Source organism: Ilyonectria robusta (genome assembly GCF_021365365.1).
Source record: "Ilyonectria robusta strain PMI_751 chromosome Unknown BGZ61scaffold_24, whole genome shotgun sequence".
Taxonomy (NCBI): domain Eukaryota; kingdom Fungi; phylum Ascomycota; class Sordariomycetes; order Hypocreales; family Nectriaceae; genus Ilyonectria; species Ilyonectria robusta.
The window spans coordinates 258112-276809 of record NW_025764458.1 but is presented as its reverse complement, the minus strand read 5'-3'; the positions used below and the strand labels follow the sequence as shown (position 1 = coordinate 276809).

Below are 18698 nucleotides of genomic sequence, written 5' to 3'. Positions count from 1 at the left end.
CCCTCACATTAAAGCGGAACATATAGGTCGGTAGCAAGACGGGGAAGATCAAGTATTGGTCATCATATACTCATTTTTTCGCGATCTACATCTAAGCGGTATCACGAGTAGGCTCTCACAGAGGAGAAATGATTTGACAAGGAGGATGATTCATGGGCCTTCTTCGGGCGAATTCATGACTGTCCACTGCTTCCTAAGTCATTATAAGACCAGGTAAAACAGGGAGACTGGAGACCAGGCGCAATGGCCGTTCTCCTCGTGATTCTCAACGCCACATAGAAACCAGATAGCGAAACTCCTGTCCATGCCAGGCCACCCAATAAGCGAGTAGCTTAGAGACGACGACCACGGCGACCACCCTTTCTGCGGGTAGAGTCGGAGGGGGTAGGGGTAACGTCCTCAATGCGGCCGATCTTCATGCCAGCACGGGCAAGAGCACGGAGAGCAGACTGGGCACCAGGGCCGGGGGTCTTGGTACCGTTACCTAGTTGCGAGTTAGAGTCAAGTTGGAGGTTGAACAAGTTGAGGGGTAGAACATACCACCAGTGGCACGGATCTTGATGTGGAGGGCGTTGATGCCAAGCTCCTTGCAGCGGGCAGCGACGTCCTGGGCAGCCAACATGGCGGCGTACGGGGAGGACTCGTCGCGATCGGCCTTGACCTTCATTCCACCGGTAACACGGCAGATGGTCTCACGGCCACTGGAATCACCCAAGTTAGCCCAGGAACCACCAAATCTTTGAGCAGACCAGCTGTTCCTTATTCACGGGTTGACGAACCTGAGATCGGTGACGTGGACGAAGGTGTCGTTGAAGGAGGCGAAGATACGGGCAACGCCGAAGACGAGCTCGCCTGTGCAAAACAAAAGTCAGTCACTTTGCCATTTCGCTCGCAAAACCTGGAATTCGGGGTTGCGCATACCATCGCGGACGGAGGGGCCCAGGGAGATGTTCTCCTGGGGAGCACGGACGACCTTCTTGGGGGGCATTTTGAATTTGGCGACTTCGGGTTACTGAGTCAATTGGCGGTTGAGAATGAGGTTCACCAAAATGGATTTCCGCGATGCCGCCGGTTTGGTGGCGGAGGAGGTGGGCTGTAGAGCGGTGGGGTGCGGCAGAATGTTTCAGCAAATTTTGGTGCGAGACCCGCAAAGCCCTGCCCTAGGTAGCCAAAAGTTTTTTTTTACGCGGGCGGGTCCATCCAATTCCCCCAAGCTTGCGGAGAAAAAGCCGGCCTCCTTCCTTTCTTCCCTCCAGCTTCACCGACCGACTAACCGACCTCACAACAGCCGTCGCCGACAAAATGGGTGCCACGTACGTGCTTCCTCCCTGAATCCCGCGATATGGGCGGGCGCCCGGTCTCGAGTTCTTTTGCAGATTGTCGTGGTCCTCTCGCTGGATAAGTCGCGTTCTCCCCGTGAGGCGCTGACCTGCCAGCTCGATCTTTCTTGGGCGACTCCCTCAATTGCCCAGGCTTGGAACATAGCTTGTGTGTTGAGAGATGTCGCCTGGGGTGTTGGAGATGAAGACTGTTGTCTTCTCTCTTAAATTCATGGTCGTCAAGGTACTTGCAATGGGCTGAGAATGCCTTGCGCACACCGCCTTCGACCGAATTTTCCTGGACATCTACTTGTTCAGGGTGTTGTCGGATGAGCATCCTAGGAGACGCCATCAACAGGTCTCTGTCGGCGTCTCCTGTCTCACCGATCAAATTCATTTCTTCGAGTTAGCCAAGCAGAGAATGTCGCTTTGCAACAGTTCTCTCCCCGGCGCTCTGTTCCATACCACTTGTGGTACTGGACTGCGAACTAATCTGATGCATGTAGTGTCCCTACCAACGACCAGATCCTGGTCCCTGAGACCCTTCTCAAGAAGCGCAAGTCTCAGGAGAAGGCCCGCGCTGAGCGCACCGATGCCATCGAGAAGAAGAAGGCTGTGAGTACTACCCCATTTCTTTCTCGGCACAATGATGCACAACATATCAATCAACTAGACACTGTCAATGCTGTTGATAATTAACCTTCTTTCGGGTCTGACAACTGCCTGATAAACTACTTTGCTTGAACTGCATTTGAAGACCACAACTAATAGTCTTCCAGGCCAACAAGGAGAAGCGTGGTGTCATCTTCCAGCGTGCTGAGAAGTACGTCAAGGAGTACCGCGATGCCGAGCGTGAGAAGATTCGTCTCCACCGTGTCGCCAAGAAGGAGGACTCCGCCTACATCCCCGCTGAGGCCAACCTGATCTTCGTCGTCCGTATCAAGGGGTATGTGAACTTTCATCTGACTTCCATGAGCACCAAACTAACCTTTCTCCAGTATCAACAAGATGCCCCCTAAGCCCCGCAAGATCCTCCAGCTCCTCCGTCTCCTCCAGATCAACAACGGTGTCTTCATCAAGGTCACCAAGGCCACCACTGAGATGCTCAAGATTGTCGAGCCCTGGATCGCTTACGGTTACCCCAACCTGAAGTCCATCAAGGAGCTCATCTACAAGCGTGGATACGGAAAGGTCAACAAGCAGCGTGTCGCTCTCACCGACAACTCCATCATCGAGGAGAACCTCGGCAAGTACGGCATTGTCTGCATGGAGGATCTCATCCACGAGGTCTACACCGTCGGCCCCAACTTCAAGCAGGCCGCCAACTTCCTCTGGCCCTTCAAGCTGTCCAACCCCACCGGTGGCTTCCGCCCCCGCAAGTTCAAGCACTTCATCGAGGGTGGTGATCTTGGTAACCGCGAGGAGGCCATCAACGGTCTCATCCGCCAGATGAACTAAAATGGTTTCCAAAAAAAGGTTAATGGGTTGGTCATTAGGACTAAAATATTGCATGGTTGCTCGGCGTTCGATGTCATGACAGGGACTTGTGGAATTGATACCATGATGAATGACACTCGAGTTTCCAAACTCTTTTCTGTGAAGCCTCTGTCCCATGTGAAGTGAATAAAGACTCTTCGGTCACGTTGTAAAGCCCATATTGAAATGTAATTGGAGCAGAGGTATTCATAATCCTATGTACATGCGGGCCTCGAGTGGGAGGTCAGGTCTACAATTCGGAACTTGAAGCCGATGAGTTTACATCTTGATGTCGAAACTGGTGCCGCATCCACAACTGCTGGTAGCCAAAGGGTTGTCCACAATCTTGAACTGGGACCCGATCAACTCCATTGTAAAATCCACCTTGCTTCCCTTGAGGAGGTCGAGAGATGGCTCGTCGAGGATAATCTTCGGTCCCTCCTCCGACGCGGAGGACAGGTCTGCGTCGTCGGGCAGGTGTTGGAAGATGGTGTCGTCTTCGTTGATGGTGTCGGTCCATTCGGGAGTGTCTTTTGGCGGCAGAGTAATAAGACTCATGAGGTACTGGAAGCCGTGGCAACCGCCACTCTCGACTTGAATGCGCAAGGCAAGGTTGGGGTTGGCGTCCTTGTCCATGATCTGGGTGAGGCGCTTCTAATTGTCAATTGTATATTCGGGAACGAGTCAAGGAGGGCGCACCTTTGCTGCACGGGAGGTAATCTCCAGCATCATCTCGTTTCCATCCTCATCCTTCTGGGTATTCAATATGCTTCGGGTCTGCTGCCAGGCGGGGGAGGATGAGAAATGTCTCCTCGAGGGAAGCTGAAGCTGGATGCCGAATTCCCTTGTCCGTCTAAGATTGATGTTTCGTGCGTGGGCGTGGGCTCTCGATGAGGTAGCGGAGACCTTGGCGTTTCGACTAGCAGAGGGTGCGCATCGTGGGAAGAGGAACTCGAGGGGCGTAGAGGACTGCGTAGCAGTGGAGGAGTAGCTCCGATGCGCGAGCTGTAGAAAAGATCGTGCTGCGGAGGGCGCATTCGAGCAGCGTATTCGGGTCATGGTAGCTATAATAATGGATATGGGAGCGTAGAAGGTGTAGGCGGGAGTGGGAGGGGTTTCGTTGGTGGAGGTCGAGGAGGTTGTCGATGCGGTTGCGGTAAAGGACGGCTTGCTGAGAAATGCAAGAATCCGAGTCACTGACTGGCTTGCTGGATCTTGAAATTGTTCTGCACGGGAAGTTTGCGCATCGGACCGGGGTCCGAGTAACGGCGAACCGGAGTCCGAGGTACCACCCCACCTATTACTTGCGTACAGGATACCAGTTGCCCTGGAGTAGCCGTCGGTTTCCGCTGGAGGGCGCTGGGGGGCGCTGAAGGGCGCTGGAGGACGCTGTGTTCCTCTTCGTGTGGGCGAAAAAGGCAGCTTAGGTAATGTAACCCCCTTGCCGGTTTGCCCCGCTTATCGCTATCGCATTGTGGCCTGTGACTCGTGAGTCGCCGTATCGCTAAGCCCCAAGGTGCACGCCCCACCTCCCACCAAAAATCATCAATTTTGCCTTGTGTCGAAACAACCCCGCGCACGCTTCGCGAGATTGACCTCACAGGACAAGACCCAGCGTCACAAACTCGCCCATCATGTCTCGATTCTTCCGCGGTGGCGACGAGAGCTCCAGCGACTCCTCTAGCGATGAGGAGGACCTCTACTCCGAGGAGGAGGAGGAGCAGCAGCAGCAGGACAACCAGGACGATTCCGACGATGATTCCCAGAACGACTCCGACAGCGACTCCAGCGACTCCGATGACGGAAAGGCAGGTGCCAATAAGTTCTTGAAGGATGCGTCGTCAGACGAGGAAAGTGACGAGGAGGTTCGAGGCAAAGTCAAGAGTGCCAAGGACAAGCGACTCGACGAGCTGGAGGCCACCATTAAGCAGATTGAGAATGGCCAGAAGAACGGCGACTGGACCCTCATTTCGGCCGGTACGACCCCTCCCAGGACTACGAGATCAAAAACCTCGAACCGAAACAAGAAGAAAAAAATACTAACAGGGATATGCAGAGTCCGATAAACTCAACCGCCAGGTCGCCAAGCTGACCAGCGGCAAGACCCCCAAGCCGTACATCCGAATCCTTGCCGAACTCGAGGACTTCATGAACGAGGCCCTCGCCAAGGCCAAGGTCACCCCCAAGAAGATGAACGCTACCCAAGCCCGAGCCTTGAACGCCGTTAAGCAAAAAATCAAGAAGACCAACAAGGAGTACCAGACCCAGATCGATTCTTACCGCGCCGACAAGGATGCCTACATGGAGTCCTCTGACGACGAGCCTGTCGCGGTTGCTCCCAAGGCCAAGAAGACCGCCCGGTTCGAGGTCGAGGCTGCTCCCGCCCAAGAGGAGGATGATGAAGGCTTCGCCACTGTTGGAAAGGGCGGAAAGGCTCTCCAGTACACCCCCGAGAGCATCTTCAAGCACCTTCGAGGCATCATGGAGTCTCGCGGAAAGAAGAACACCGACCGCACAGAGCAGATCAAGGTCATGGAGAAGTTGTACGAGATTGCCACCACCCCCTACCAGAAGATCCGCGTCCTCCTCACCATCATCTCTGCCCGATTCGATCTCGGAGCTGGTACTGGCAATGTTATGCCCCTTGAGCACTGGAAGGCCGCCGAGAGGGAGCTCTCAGCCCTTCTCGAGGTCCTCCGGGAGAGCCGAGAGTACATCGTTGTTGAGCATGCCGAGGAGTGGGATGACGATGAGAAGCCCCCGGCCCTGCAGGAGGGAGAGAAGTATATCAAGGTTGCTGGCAGCATCGTCTCATACGTTGAGCGACTGGACGACGAACTCGTTCGCTCCCTGCAGAGCATCGACCCTCACACCTCTGAGTATATTGAGCGGTTGCAAGATGAGGGTGCTCTCTACAACATCATCTTCCGTGGTCTCCTCTACTACGAGACCCTCCGAAAAGACGAGGCCCTTGAAACCCCCCAGGACAGCGTCAACCGAGTTGTCATGCGCCGCCTGGAGCATGTCTACTTCAAGGTAAATACCCACAATTCCGCTCATCTGCTACCCTTTTTGCTAACATTTCCTACTAGCCCGCCCAGGTCGTCAAGACTTTCGAGGAGAACTGCTGGAACGGCAGTGGCCCTTCCGTTGAGTCGGTCATCACCCCCCGAAGCGAGGCCCAGGATGCTGGAAACCTTGTCAACGTTCTGTGCAACTACCTCTTCAGCAACAGCGAGGGCATTATCCGCGCCCGAGCTATGTTGTGCCAGGTCTACTTCCTTGCTCTCCACGGAGAGTACTACAAGGCCCGTGACATGATGTTGATGTCCCATCTTCAGGAGAACATCCCCAACTTCGATGTCCAGAGTCAAATTCTGTATAACCGAACACTGGTTCAAGTTGGTCTCTGTGCCTTCCGCAAGGGCCTCGTCTACGATGCCCAGAACACCCTTCAGGAGATCTGCGGCAGCGGTCGCCAGAAGGAGCTTCTCGCCCAGGGTGTCATGATGCAGCGATACAGCCAGGTTTCTCCCGAGCAGGAGCGCCTGGAGAAGCAGCGTCAACTCCCCTTCCACATGCACATCAACCTGGAGCTGCTCGAGTGTGTGTACCTCACCTGCAGCATGCTCCTGGAGATTCCCCTGCTGGCCCAGACCGGTTCTTCGCCCGACGTTAAGAAGCGTGTCATTAGCAAGACCTACCGCCGCATGCTCGAGTACCACGAGAGGCAAATCTTCACTGGCCCCCCTGAGAACACTCGCGACCACGTGATGCAGGCTTCCAAGGCTCTGGCGGCTGGCGAGTGGAAGAAGTCCACCACCTTTATCCACAGCATCAAGATCTGGGACCTCATGCCGAATGCTGAGGAGATCAAGACCATGCTCTCCAAGCAGATCCAGGAGGAGGGTCTCCGAACATATCTCTTTACCTACGCTCCCTTCTACGACACTCTCGCCATCGAGACCCTCAGCGGCATGTTCGAGCTTGACATCACCAAGGTGTCAGCCGTTGTCAGCAAGATGATCAGCCACGAGGAGCTGGCCGCCTCCCTGGACCAGGTCACCTTGACCGTCATCTTCCGCAAGGGCGTCGAGCTCAGCCGTCTCCAGTCCCTTGCCTTGGCGCTGTCCGACAAGGCCAGCGCGCTCATTGAGACCAACGAGCGAACACTGGAGCAGCGAACCCAAGGCACCTCTAACGCTTTCGAGCGACAAGGTGGCCGTGGTCGGGGTGGCCACAGGGGCCGGGGCGGTGGCCGAGGAGGCCCGCGAGGAGGCGGCAACACGCAGCGACAGGCCGGTGGAACACAGTTCACGGGCGGAGCGCTGGGTGCTGCTGTCCGGGGTTAAGGGGAAGGGAATGAACCGAGTTGAAGGCGTCTAAAGTTGCTTGCATTTTGCATGGGATGGTTGCTTTTAATGAAAAGGGCGAGGATGCGGAGGCAGCTCGCTACGTGTCACTAGGTTGAAACGGAATAAGGATACATAGAACTCGTCAGTCTTCCACATGCGTGCGATGTGGTGGTGTGTGGTGAAAAAGGAACGTCTCATTGCATATGTGTTTGCCGGTTGGTAGCTATGATAGAAGTGGCTCCTCCGCGCCTGTTTGATACAAATGAAAGGTACTTAAAGATCGAAAGTGCGAGTGGCGAGGCTTGGATTGAGAGCCGAGTGACTTATAGTTGATACTGTCTTGGGGACTTGTGAGCGGATCGTGCTAAGAAGTTCAGTTTGTCTGATCTTGTAGGTGCCGGCTTGACTTGGAGATGTGGCATCAAATGATGAAAGATATATGACGAGCGATGGTGATGAGACGTATGCCGGAATGGCCTTTTGTGCTGGAAACGGTTAATTCTGAATTTTCTTCGGATATGATACCGTACACACTGTACATGAAGACGCCGAGGGTCCAGCTTCGAATATTGGGGCCTTGGACCGACTTTCGACGGAGAGTCAAATACTCGGATTCGCAGATAACAATCATGGCACCGACGGATCAAAGAAAGTCAATCGCGTCATGTTTTTGTGGACACGGTCTGCGGACTTGTGTGAGTCTTGAACGTCTACCAACCGTACTTGGAGCGTCTCTTCTGAGTTTGTTAGCCGGCATATCAACGCTCGCATAAAGCAATTTTGACAACTTGGTAGGAACCGCGCGTGCATGCACTAGGCAAAGAATAGACATAAGTAAGTTCAACCTTTGAAGATCATCCGCTTGCGGGGAATGACCGGGCGGTGTTTGACGGTCTCGGACTGGAGACCTATCGGCCGGGTTTCTTGCCGAACTGCGGTCCGCGTTACCGATACACGCGAGATCATGGCGCGATGTCCGACAGATGAACTATAAACTAGTACCGACTGTCTGGAACAATCCACACCATGCGTTGAGACTGTGGTAGTTGCTGTGTCGGTTTCGGCCCCTCGGTGAAGAGCGGACAGCTCGGACAGCGACGCTTCACCGAGACGAGTCGGCATCGGAACTCGGGACGGTGTGGCAGCGACTCGCGAGCGATGACTAAGTTGGCGCGCGGGCGGCCTAGGGTCTGATCTCAGTCACAGCTTGCAAAGCGGGCTGGGCGCGCGGCTTGTTAAAGGGCAACGTCTGTATGGCTGGTCTGGGTTTAGCCACTGGGGCCTTTCTGGAGGGGGGAGGAGTCTCACGGCATATTTTCTGCTCGACTGAGACCGACGGGAGACATTGTGATTCTGCGGTTGCTGTGTGTTTTCGGTATATTACAGAAGGCTTTCCGGGTTGTGGAGAGCGAGTGCCATGAGACTGACGCTCTACCGAGGCCATTCCCGCTTGCGCGCCGCCGTTTACAACAGCTTCGTTTTCACTGGACGACGGCGCCTTACACCGAGCCCCGTCGCAGTCTTTGCGAAGCCGGTGATACCTGGTGCGACGAGAACCGCGGGGTTTGCGACGACGGCGTGGGCACTGAATCAGCAGGCGACCATGTCGACGACAGAGGAGAAGCCCGAGGGCGTGGCCTGCCAGCCGGTGGAGGCTCCCAAAGCAGAGGATTCCAAACCGGAACAGGAGCAGCTGCCGCCGCTGTCTGATCACGAGTTCAGGGTGTATAACCGCCTGGCTGAAAAGATGGATTATTTTGTAAGAACCCCGGGTTCAAGTTGGTTGCGCAATCAGACACCCGGACTCGACGGCGCCGAGCGTACTTGACATGCGACAACCGTCACAGGATCCACGACTAACACGGCCTCTAGCACGACCACTTCCGCCGCTCGTGGAACCTCCTCTGGGGCGCATGCACATCGGGCCGGCGGCCACAGGGCATGTCGCTCAAGCAGTTCATCGGCGAGGGCGTGCAGTTCGCGGAGCACCTGACGGCGCACCACGGCATCGAGGAGACCTACGTGTTCCCGCACCTGGCCAAGAAGATGCCCGAGTTCAAGAGCGGCCGCGGCAACGGCGCCGCCGAGCTGCTGCGCCAGCACCGCGAGATCCACGCCGGGCTCGACGCCTTCGAGGAGTACCTGCGCCAGTGCCGCACGGGCGAGGCCGACTTCGCCCTGGACACGCTGCGCGCCAAGATGGAGAGCTGGGGCGAGGTGCTGTGGACGCATCTGGACCAGGAGGTCAAGACGCTGGGCGCGGAGAACATGCGTCGGTATTGGACCGTGGAGGAGATGAGGCGGTTGCCCATGTGAGGATGCCTTCAAGTGCAGGTTGCGAGCGGAATCAGTACGATCCGCGGTCTCGGTATACAGGCGAATTTGTGTGGGTAAAGGGTGCTTGTGCGCGTGTGTTGGATTCTCCAGTTGCTTGCTTCTCGTCTATCTATCTTCAGTGTACGTCCAAAGGCCATACATCCAGCTCTATCTAGAAAGGGATATATATATATATACGCTTTAATGATGCGCCACAGCATAGTCTCATTATTGCGAAATGAAGTCGCTCTTGTCGTCCCGAAATCTGGTGTGCCCTGTCTTCTCTCCGTCGTTTTGTGTCCCTCACCCTAATCGCCCAGTCTTGCATCCTGTCGATTGCCATCCCGTACTTGGTTGCTTCGTCTTGCCGTCTTTATCCTCCTCTTTCGATATACAATGTGGTATCTAGCTCAACAAGGCTATTCTTCTCTAGCTCCAATGTCATTCTCGTCTCTGGCTGTCAGCTCTTCACTGGCCACGCCATCGGTACTCTCCGTTGTCCATCAATATCTCCTCTATGCGGTGGATCGCCACAAGTCTTTCATGAGAGCAGCCGACGGGTAGGTCGCCAGGGCTGCGACGGCAATCTCGGGCAGGAAGCCATTGCCGTAGCCCCAGTGGATGGTCAGCGGCGCCCAGGCCAGGGTGTGGGTGAACTTGGTGAACCAGTCGTCCTTGTACTCCTTCTCGGCCGTCACGTCCTCGGAGACGGTTCGGCGCTGGCGCTCGACGAGTAGACGGGCGAGCTCCATGAAAACATAGGCTCCCCAGGAGCGGACGCTGACGGTGGAGAAGCGGCCGCGGGTCTCGGGCGACAGCTTGACGACGCCCTTTCCGCCGAACCAGGCGGCGGCCTCGCCGATGTGGTAGGTGGTCAGGGAGACGACCTGGAGCACCTCGACAGTGGTGTTGAACTTGTTCGACTTGGGAGCCTTCTCGTCCGTCTCAGAGGCGGCCGGCTTGCGCAGGCGCAGTAGCAGGTCCTTTGCGGCGAGCCACATGGCCATGAGCCCCCACAGGCGGTTCATGGTGCGCCACTCGCCCAGCATGCCGACGAAGGCCTCGAGGCGCTTGGAGAGGAGGATGGCGAGGGCGGCCAGCGGGGGAGCCGACGCCGTGGTCAGGCTGACGGACGCCGTCGGCGGCAGCTTGAAGGCGAGCTCGACCAGCTTGCGGGCGTTCTGGTGCACGGCGGTGCGGCCGAGGATGCTGAGGATGGCGCCGGCGAGGCGGGCGGAGTAGGCCGAGAAGAGGAGCACGGTGTCGGTGCCGCCGCGCGTGCGCAGGCAGCGGTGCAGATGGTGGACGAAGGCATCGATCAACGACGGCGTGGCGGCGAGCGCGGCCGTGAGCTGGAACGGCGCGTTCTTCTTGACGGCCGGGGGAGCGTCGGAGACGGCGGGCTCAGAGAGCGGCACCTGGACCTCGAAGGCGGGCGCTTCGGTGGCAGTTTCGGTCATTGCGGCGGGAGGATTCCGGATGTGAGGGTATCGCGGGAGGGAAAAGGAGCGGGGGAGAACAGACCGGGGAAGAAAGAAGGAAAGAAGGGAAGAAAAGTACTTATTCGCAATGGCCTCATACAATCAAAGATGTGGTAGTTATTCTAAGCTAAATCATCGCAGTGGTGGCCGAGGGCGGACCGTTGGACGCGCAAAGGGCGGGACCGCCCCCGGTAGCAACGTCAGTGGACCGAAGCCCGCCCGTGCCTCGGTAGGCCAGGGCCTGTGATTCGCAGAGAGCGCCGGGGATGGCGCAGGGGCCAGTGCAGCGCAGCGCTGGAAAGGCTGAAGATGCGCTGGCTCCCCCCACGGATGCACTGTAACTGCCTTGCCGCCATTCCGTACCCGAAGCCTCGGTACATTACATACTTGGGTACATGAGTTGGCTACTATTACGTGGTAAGGACCGGTATGGATGCTGCTCCCATGGCGCTTCCTCCTAGGCCGTTCTCTGTTGAGCGTGCATTGGGGCCAGAGCGACAATGTGCCGTGGATCATGCGTGGGTTGCTAGTGTACTTTTCTTTTTCCACACCAAATCCTTATCAGATGGTGAGGATTGATTTTCCCGCCGACTTTCGGGACAGGTGAGTTCCACTGCGAGTCCACTGCGAGTCCACCAAGAGGGGCGAAGAGCCAAAACGCGCAATAAAACCCGGCCGTCGTTCCCTCCTGCTCTCGCATTCGTCGTGTGTCCCGGCGCAGAAAACGAGACCGAGGGAGATATGACCAGATTTGCGACTTGGGCCCCTGGATAATTACCCCAGTGGCTGGTGCTGGCGCTGGCGGCCTGTGACATTGCCTGTTCTGCTGCCGATGCGAGACTGACTGACTGAGAGCTGGAAGAGTCCCCAGGGCGCCTAACCTTACCCCACCCTTTTCCCAGGGAGCTCGGGCCCAGCAGAGCAAAAAGCGGAGTTGCGTTTCCTCAGGCTATTATTCCGCCTTTCGTCAGTCGGCTCCTCGGTCCTGAGATGTGAAATGAGACATTGCGCAGTACCGAGCAATGAGCCACGCTGGGGAGGATGGATCCCCGTGAGTACCGGATTGGGTACCCAGGTACACCCGGTGGATGATAGGGGCCGAACTCTATTACCTACTCTCAGTAACGTGACCTCGCGTGAAGCCCGCGTTACCCCAGGGCCCCTGCATCTGCCTCCAGCCTTCAGGCAACCGCGGCGCGTTCTGCACCATCTCCGTGAATTGACTCCATCGACATGCTCGTCTTGCATGCTTGGCCGCTGCTTTGACCCGGTTTCTACGATATTTTAGCCGACAAGTCCCAGCCACGGGCACTCCAAGTGGGCCATCTGCCATAACCATAACTTAGCTCATGCAGCTGAATCACCCAAGGCGGAATTTGGAGTCTGGACTGATGGCGAATGGCGGTGGATGCTGGGTGCCTGCTGGTCTCATCCTCGCTCACGCACCCTCTGCCTGCTGAATCTGCTGCACCGCGTACGGTATATTCGAGTATATATTCGTCTCCTGTGCGCTCGCTGGTCGACATTTGCTCATCGACCAGTCAATTGGCAAGCCCGCAACCTCGTCATCATGTCTCACCAATTCAAAACCGGCGAGGATGGCACCGTCTGCCTCCCAGGCTTCGGCCTCCCCCTGACGTACCATCCTGCGGGTGCCTTCCACACCCTCATTGGCGTTCATGACCGGGACTGGACCGCCAATACTCTTACCATCCGTGAGGTGTGCATGCTCAGGCTGATGGAAGACATCACCAACAAGCCCGATTGGTGGCGAAAGGTCAATGATCCCGAGATCGTCGCCAAGTGGAAAAAGGAAGCTGTCGAGATGCCCTGGTCTGAATATGTCGAATTTGGATCCTTCAACGAAGACATGGCAGATGCTGTATGTGTTCCCGTCCAGTCTCGATTGCCACCACTCGGTTGCTCACATTTCCCCAGTGTATCAAGGAACTCTGCAGAAAGGCAGACATCTACGAAAAGACAGGTCTGATCCCTGTCATGGACTACAGTGCGTGTGCCATTAAGTCGGACAAGCTCGTCCCAGATGACCTTCGGGAGGCCCTCAAGTCTGCTGTGGCGCCTCTAGAGAATGTCCCCGCCGACCATCTGGATTGGCACCCGGGCAGCGACGGCAAGGTCCTCGATCTCGTCCACCCATCGCTTTGGCCTCTCCTGTACGGCCGGACCTTGATCCTCCCGGATCGGCGAATTACCGTTAAGAACTGTCTTGAGCACTGCGGCATGGGTACTGTGGTCCCTGAACCGCTCAAGGCCCCAGAACCTGCCCGTACCGCTTGGTCGAGGAACACGCCGATCGACGCCCTATCCTCGCGTTTCCAGTGGCTTCCCTGCGACGTGGATCTGACGGGCGAGCATCCTCGGATCGAAAGCTACATCAACAACTTGCACCCCGTGCAACATGCAGAGCTCTATCCCATCATTGAAAAGTTCATTGAAAAGGCCCTACCCGCCTGGGATATCGTTCTCCGATGGCCTGACGAGTTTGAGGTTGAGCGCTTTATCGTAAAGAGCGTTGGCACCGACTGCGCGGTTGAGGACATCTGCGATGGAAATGAGTGCCGCCCATATAACCGGCCTGTCAACGAGGACGAAGATCCCAGAGACGAAGACGAGCCCTGGGAGGATGGATACGAAGGTTCTGAGCGTGAGCGGCTTGATAAGGCGTGGTTCGAGGAAACACACAGCACGTTCCAGCCGGATGTCAAGGGAGACATTGACAGCCTGATCCAGCTCAAGGCCAGTGACATCAAGACGTCTGGTTTCTTTGACAACGCAACCCGGGTCCAGGTGATTGTCAAGCTGGCCAACATCCATCTTACGCCAGAGAAGCCCACCTACGATGGCGGATCCTGGCATATTGAAGGCCAGCTCAACGAACACATTTGCGCAACGGCTCTCTACTACTATGACTGCGACAATATCACCGAGTGCCGCCTAGACTTCCGGACGGCTGCCAACCGGGAGGAGCTGGCGTCAGACCTCGGGTATGAGCAGGGCGACCATGACTCCATCGACCGCACATTTGCCATCAAGAGTAATGGGGATACGCTTCAAGACATTGGCAGCGTTGTGACGCGGGCGGACCGCATGCTCTTCTTCCCCAACGTCTACCAGCACCATGTCAGCCCCTTTGAGCTAGCTGACAAGACGCGACCGGGCCACCGCAAGATCCTGGCGCTGTTCCTGGTCGACCCAGCCATACCTATCCCGTCGACTGCAAACGTGCCTCCGCAACAGCTGCACTGGTGGGCCAAGAGCGCGCTGCCCGCGGACCGGGTGGGAAAACTGCCTCCGGAGGTGACGGCAATGGTAATCAAGAACATGGACTTCCCTATCAGCGAGAAGGATGCCAAGACTCTGCGGGAGGAGCTGATGGCTGAGCGGACGGTGCTTCAGGAGACTGCGAATGATAACCTCAAGCTTGTCGAGTGGAGTTTCTGCGAGCATTAGGGACGAGGGTTGGGGTTGTGTATCGGGTAGTTGATGCATGTAAATGATTGACTACATGAGAGAGGATATGTTGCTTACATTTTCCATTGCATCCTGCCCCGTTGCATCTTATCTCATTGCATTTTGACATGTCATAATCTGCCTTGAGACGCAGCGTGGTATGAGTTCTTGAATTGGTTACAAGATGAGAAACGAGCCAGAACAGATTCCTGACTTCTTTTGAAGGCCGCATTTCTGGTCGCATGCCATTCTGGTTCAGACAGCTTTATTTAGCGGGTCTCTTTCGTCAGTGCGCCCCGCAGTGGACTCGAAGACAGATTGTTAGCGGCCTTCATCAAGACAGGAATCGCATCAACCACAAGCTGACTCACACCTAAGGTGACGTTATCTAAACGGCCAAGGTGAGGCCAGTCTTGAATTGGCACATCGGACCGAAGCTCGCAGATCTCTCGTCCACGTAGTAAATGACCAGGAGCCCACAGGCGCATATCGACGGGTCTGCTCTGGACCGCAAGTGGTGGAATTGGAATCGCATGCTTCTGGGTCACACGACCAAACCCCTCAGCATCAACAAGCGTCGAGAGAGTTGACGGCGCCTCCTCAACCTCACCTCGCTCACCTAGCCAGCAGCTATGACTCCCCGCTGGGTCTTTTCCACCGAGAGCGGCGTCTTTTCCGACCTCTCCGACCTGAGGCATCAGTACGCCGGCCACAAGGTCACCACGCAGCCGCATCTCGGGCTGGTCCCGGGCAAGAAGTATCCCTCCGACGACGCGAGCTCGCCTGACCAGCGGGACTGGGTGCGGTTCGCGGCCTATGTCAAGTGGCTCAACGAGACGACGCCGGAAAATGTGATGTACAAGGTGCTGTACCTGACGCGCCACGGGTATGGGTATCATAATAAGAAGCATGCCGAGGTGGGCACGGTTGAGTGGGATGTGAGTGTGATGGGCGATGGCTGTTGAACAGACTGGTGATCTAACATGAGCCAGAGTAAAGTGTCGTTTTTAAACGGCGACGAAAAGGAGACTTGGTTCGACGCCCATCTCACCGACGTCGGCATCCAACAAGCCCGCGATCTCAACACCTTCTGGACCGACCTCATCGCCACCGACGGCGCGCCGCTCCCGCAAACCCTCTTCACCAGCCCGCTCGCACGCTGCCTGCAGACAACCGAGTACATATTCGGGCCGCTGATGGTCGCCCACAGCCAGCCCTTCCAGCCCATCGTCAAGGAACTCCTCCGCGAGCGCATCACGCTGCACACGTGCGACCTGCGCCGCCCGGCATCGTGGATCCGCGAGAACTACCCGGCGTACGAGCTGGAGGACGGGTTCGCCGAGGCGGACGGCTTCGGGCGCGACGGGCACGCCGAGACGGACGACGAGCACGTCGCGCGGAAGCAGGCGGCGCTGGAGGACATTTGGAGCCGCGAGTGCGGCGACGTGGTGTCGTTGACGGTGCATTCGTATGCGATCCGTGCCATTCAGGCGGCGTGTGGCGGGAAGACGTGTCGGACGAGAGAGGGCACGTCGATTGCAATTTTGGTCAGGGGGCAGAGGAGCGTGGATGATGAGTGAGGGCGGTGAGATGGATAAATATAATATGGATTGGTTATAATTGAACATGAGTTTATGATTCGCACGGAGGCACATACCATTTCACCTAAGCCTTATGTATCAATGCATCTAGCATCCATGCATCCGAGAGGTACGTTCTTAGTCTGGAAGCCCACCGTTCTAATTAAATCTAACTAATAAATGTGATTGAATTTATTATTAGGACAGATACATATATAATAATAGTCTTATTAAATGACCTTTCCTCAACTGCTATACTTTTCCGGTGCATTGATAATAATGACCTTTAAAATTGCGGCATGCACGTGTGTAAGAATAGCAATATTCGATTGAATATCCTTTGGGGAAAAGATTGATAAGTTTCATGTTGATGTCACAAATATGAGATGGAAGCTGTGGCCGAATGTCCCATAAAGCTGTCTTTGCGGTTCGCGAATTATGCTGCTGTGCTCCCGGAGAAGAAGCATTTCCTAAGCAACGAACGGGCTGATCGGAGTTGCCTCAGTCATAGAAGGGTGTCGGTCAATCATTTTGCAGGCCATTTCTTAACAGTTGGGATTTGCTTCTCAGATGTAAGCTACAGCGGAACCGACAATATATGATTTCGAATGAACCATCCGTTTTCTCAACATGACAGTGTCCTGTGTTACACGAAATATAGGCCATCATTACACTATGTATTATCGGAGGGTTCATTCTCCTTTTTCTATGGCCGCCAATGCGATATCCTATCCTGCTCGTAATTAGGGTGTCTTCAATTGGCCCGGACTTGAGGCCCTCGTTCAGCCTGAGGATTCTCTGCAGTACCTCTTGACTATGTCGGTACTTATCCTCCATACATGACGCGTCTGCACCCCAAGATGGGCCTCATCATAAGACGTGCAACTCTTCATCCGAGGCCGTTTCATTGCAATGGATGACGTTGGGGGTAGAGCCATCAAGCAATGGAAAGAAACGCTCCTAATCCCCTTGAATTGGGATCCTTGGGCGTTTGCCTCCGAATAGCTGATCAATAATCTCTGGAAAATTTGCCTTGGAGAAAATCGCCGGCAGTGGCAATTAGTCAAAAGACTGATTGTCATTGTCGAAAGCAGTACTATCTCAATACTACTCCAAGTCCGCCATCGTTACGCGAGTACTCGTGACTCTTTTACAGAACCTACCTGAGTTAGTTTGCGACGTCCTCTCCACACGCAGAACAAGTGACTTGCCATCAGTGTAGGCAATTTAGCTGGGACTAGCCGACCCAGGTCGATCATTCATCTGGCCGCAGGTTGACACGGATGTCACTGTGACAATTGCCTTCACACTAGCTACGATCCGTTCCAGGTCTGATGTTGCATTTTGGCATGTGAGCTCAGGGATCAGTGCGAAAGTGAAGTGCACACTCCACCAGGGGGAGCTGATAGTAGGGGATATAGAGGTGGCTAAATGTGACGACTGACCAAAGCTTCGTTCGGGCACGATAAACGACCTTGGGGCCAGAAAGGAGGGTCAGATGTCGCGTTCGACCATACTGCATTGGTGATACAAAGGTCGAGCGGAAGGAGAAAGATCACGCAGGGATCGTGGTTGGCGCATTTGGAGAGCGCGGAGAAGCGTCAGGATCTTATCCTTGTATTCCACCATGTTTTAGCGCAGACATGTATTTGTCTATGTAGTAGTACATCGTCTTGCTTCCCGGTCCAACTTGGACCCCGTTGCAGATCATCCGCGTCGTATTGCATCCTGTCAACCCAGGTACATGGCCCATCCGGGCTGTCAGTCCTGTCATGGTCACGTCAGTACGCATGAGCCAGGCTCAGCGTTTTATATCATCTGCAAAAACCCCCAGAGCTTCATATCCGTCCATGTACATCTGCGAGTCACGAAGTTGTATGTCGATTGGTAGACTTAGAGCCCGCAGTCCTGATCATAGGTACTCACTGGTGCCATGTTCATCTGCATCTGACCCTGGGACTCGTCACATCTAGTTACAGCCGAAGGGCTAGGCCCAACGACTGGAACTAGACGACCGGGATCAGTTCCCCTCAAAGTAGCGCCAGCTAAGCCTTTCCGCCTAAGCGAGTGGCTTATTTAGCTTCTCGACTCCTCCTCCGCCAAGTTCAGGACATGTCGATATCAAGGCATTCAATAGAGAGAAGGAAAAGGGGGCTCCTCAGACGGCCTTGGACTACGACTCCAGACATCTTGCGGCTGGGATCGAAGAGGTCTCTAATTTACCACAAGATCTGACCCTGCTCGCAAACGCCCATCAATTTGGCGCGATGAAGCGACATGGATTACAGCCAGTAAAGGAGATCGGTGAAGAGATCTCACAGCGATACATCAGTTCCCGCCCATCTTTACGCAATGCAAAGGTATCACGGATCTTGCTAATCCATTTTGTGTCAAGCAAATGGGAGAGATCTTCACCAAAATCCCTGTCCCTGCGAGCTCAACGCCTAAAGAGATGTGGCCGCGACTTAGACTTTGAGGCTTTCGTTAGCTGCGTCTTGTCGGGCCGACACTGGGAGCATCACACCACCATCTTACCGTTAGCTACTCACCGTGGCGAGCAGATAGGTCCGGTTCTCTCAGCTTCGAAATGACGAGTCAAGCATGGCGTTTTCTCTCGGCCCGTATCTTGCTTTCTCGAAAATCAGGGGAATATCAGGGGAAAACCTGGGGAAATGACCCACGACGGGCTGAGCTGGGGTG

General features: G+C 55.5%; 8 protein-coding genes across 8 annotated transcripts; 5 read left to right on the top strand and 3 right to left on the bottom strand.

Moving 5' to 3' along the window:
- Nucleotides 1-52: 52 nt before the first annotated feature.
- BGZ61DRAFT_460178 (ribosomal protein S11-domain-containing protein) lies at nt 53-1182 on the bottom strand. Its single transcript, XM_046246998.1, has 4 exons — nt 922-1182; nt 780-852; nt 541-701; nt 53-484 (listed from the first exon to the last, which is right to left on the bottom strand). Exons 1-4 carry the CDS (start codon nt 986-988, stop codon nt 333-335), a joined length of 453 nt encoding a protein of 150 aa, XP_046098614.1. The 5' UTR covers nt 989-1182; the 3' UTR covers nt 53-332.
- A 120-nt stretch (nt 1183-1302) lies between these two features.
- Nucleotides 1303-2777, top strand: BGZ61DRAFT_483197 (ribosomal protein L30, ferredoxin-like fold domain-containing protein; the record flags this gene model as incomplete). The annotated part of the gene is made up of 4 exons (XM_046249465.1): nt 1303-1313; nt 1826-1934; nt 2099-2265; nt 2318-2777. The coding sequence occupies 4 exons, from the start codon at nt 1303-1305 to the stop codon at nt 2775-2777; spliced, it is 747 nt and encodes a 248-aa protein (XP_046098613.1).
- Nucleotides 2778-2844: 67 nt separating this feature from the next.
- Nucleotides 2845-4144, bottom strand: BGZ61DRAFT_460172 (uncharacterized protein). Its single transcript, XM_046246997.1, has 2 exons — nt 3495-4144; nt 2845-3446 (listed from the first exon to the last, which is right to left on the bottom strand). Exons 1-2 carry the CDS (start codon nt 3852-3854, stop codon nt 3075-3077), a joined length of 732 nt encoding a protein of 243 aa, XP_046098612.1. The 5' UTR covers nt 3855-4144; the 3' UTR covers nt 2845-3074.
- Nucleotides 4145-4429: 285 nt separating this feature from the next.
- On the top strand, nt 4430-7147 carry BGZ61DRAFT_497921 (eukaryotic translation initiation factor 3 subunit 8 N-terminus-domain-containing protein; the record flags this gene model as incomplete). Its single annotated transcript, XM_046251218.1, has 3 exons — nt 4430-4772; nt 4852-5831; nt 5888-7147. The coding sequence occupies 3 exons, from the start codon at nt 4430-4432 to the stop codon at nt 7145-7147; spliced, it is 2583 nt and encodes an 860-aa protein (XP_046098611.1).
- Nucleotides 7148-8753: 1606 nt separating this feature from the next.
- On the top strand, nt 8754-9466 carry BGZ61DRAFT_363544 (uncharacterized protein; the record flags this gene model as incomplete). The annotated part of the gene is made up of 2 exons (XM_046241445.1): nt 8754-8909; nt 9023-9466. 2 exons carry the CDS (start codon nt 8754-8756, stop codon nt 9464-9466), a joined length of 600 nt encoding a protein of 199 aa, XP_046098610.1.
- A 515-nt stretch (nt 9467-9981) lies between these two features.
- On the bottom strand, nt 9982-10926 carry BGZ61DRAFT_483193 (uncharacterized protein; the record flags this gene model as incomplete). The annotated part of the gene is made up of 1 exon (XM_046249464.1): nt 9982-10926. One exon carries the CDS (start codon nt 10924-10926, stop codon nt 9982-9984), a length of 945 nt encoding a protein of 314 aa, XP_046098609.1.
- Nucleotides 10927-12517: 1591 nt separating this feature from the next.
- BGZ61DRAFT_363673 (uncharacterized protein) lies at nt 12518-14418 on the top strand (the record flags this gene model as incomplete). The annotated part of the gene is made up of 2 exons (XM_046241452.1): nt 12518-12829; nt 12886-14418. The coding sequence occupies 2 exons, from the start codon at nt 12518-12520 to the stop codon at nt 14416-14418; spliced, it is 1845 nt and encodes a 614-aa protein (XP_046098608.1).
- Nucleotides 14419-15050: 632 nt separating this feature from the next.
- On the top strand, nt 15051-15998 carry BGZ61DRAFT_537484 (histidine phosphatase superfamily; the record flags this gene model as incomplete). Its single annotated transcript, XM_046254544.1, has 2 exons — nt 15051-15356; nt 15411-15998. The coding sequence occupies 2 exons, from the start codon at nt 15051-15053 to the stop codon at nt 15996-15998; spliced, it is 894 nt and encodes a 297-aa protein (XP_046098607.1).
- Between the last annotated feature and the right edge of the window lie 2700 nt (nt 15999-18698).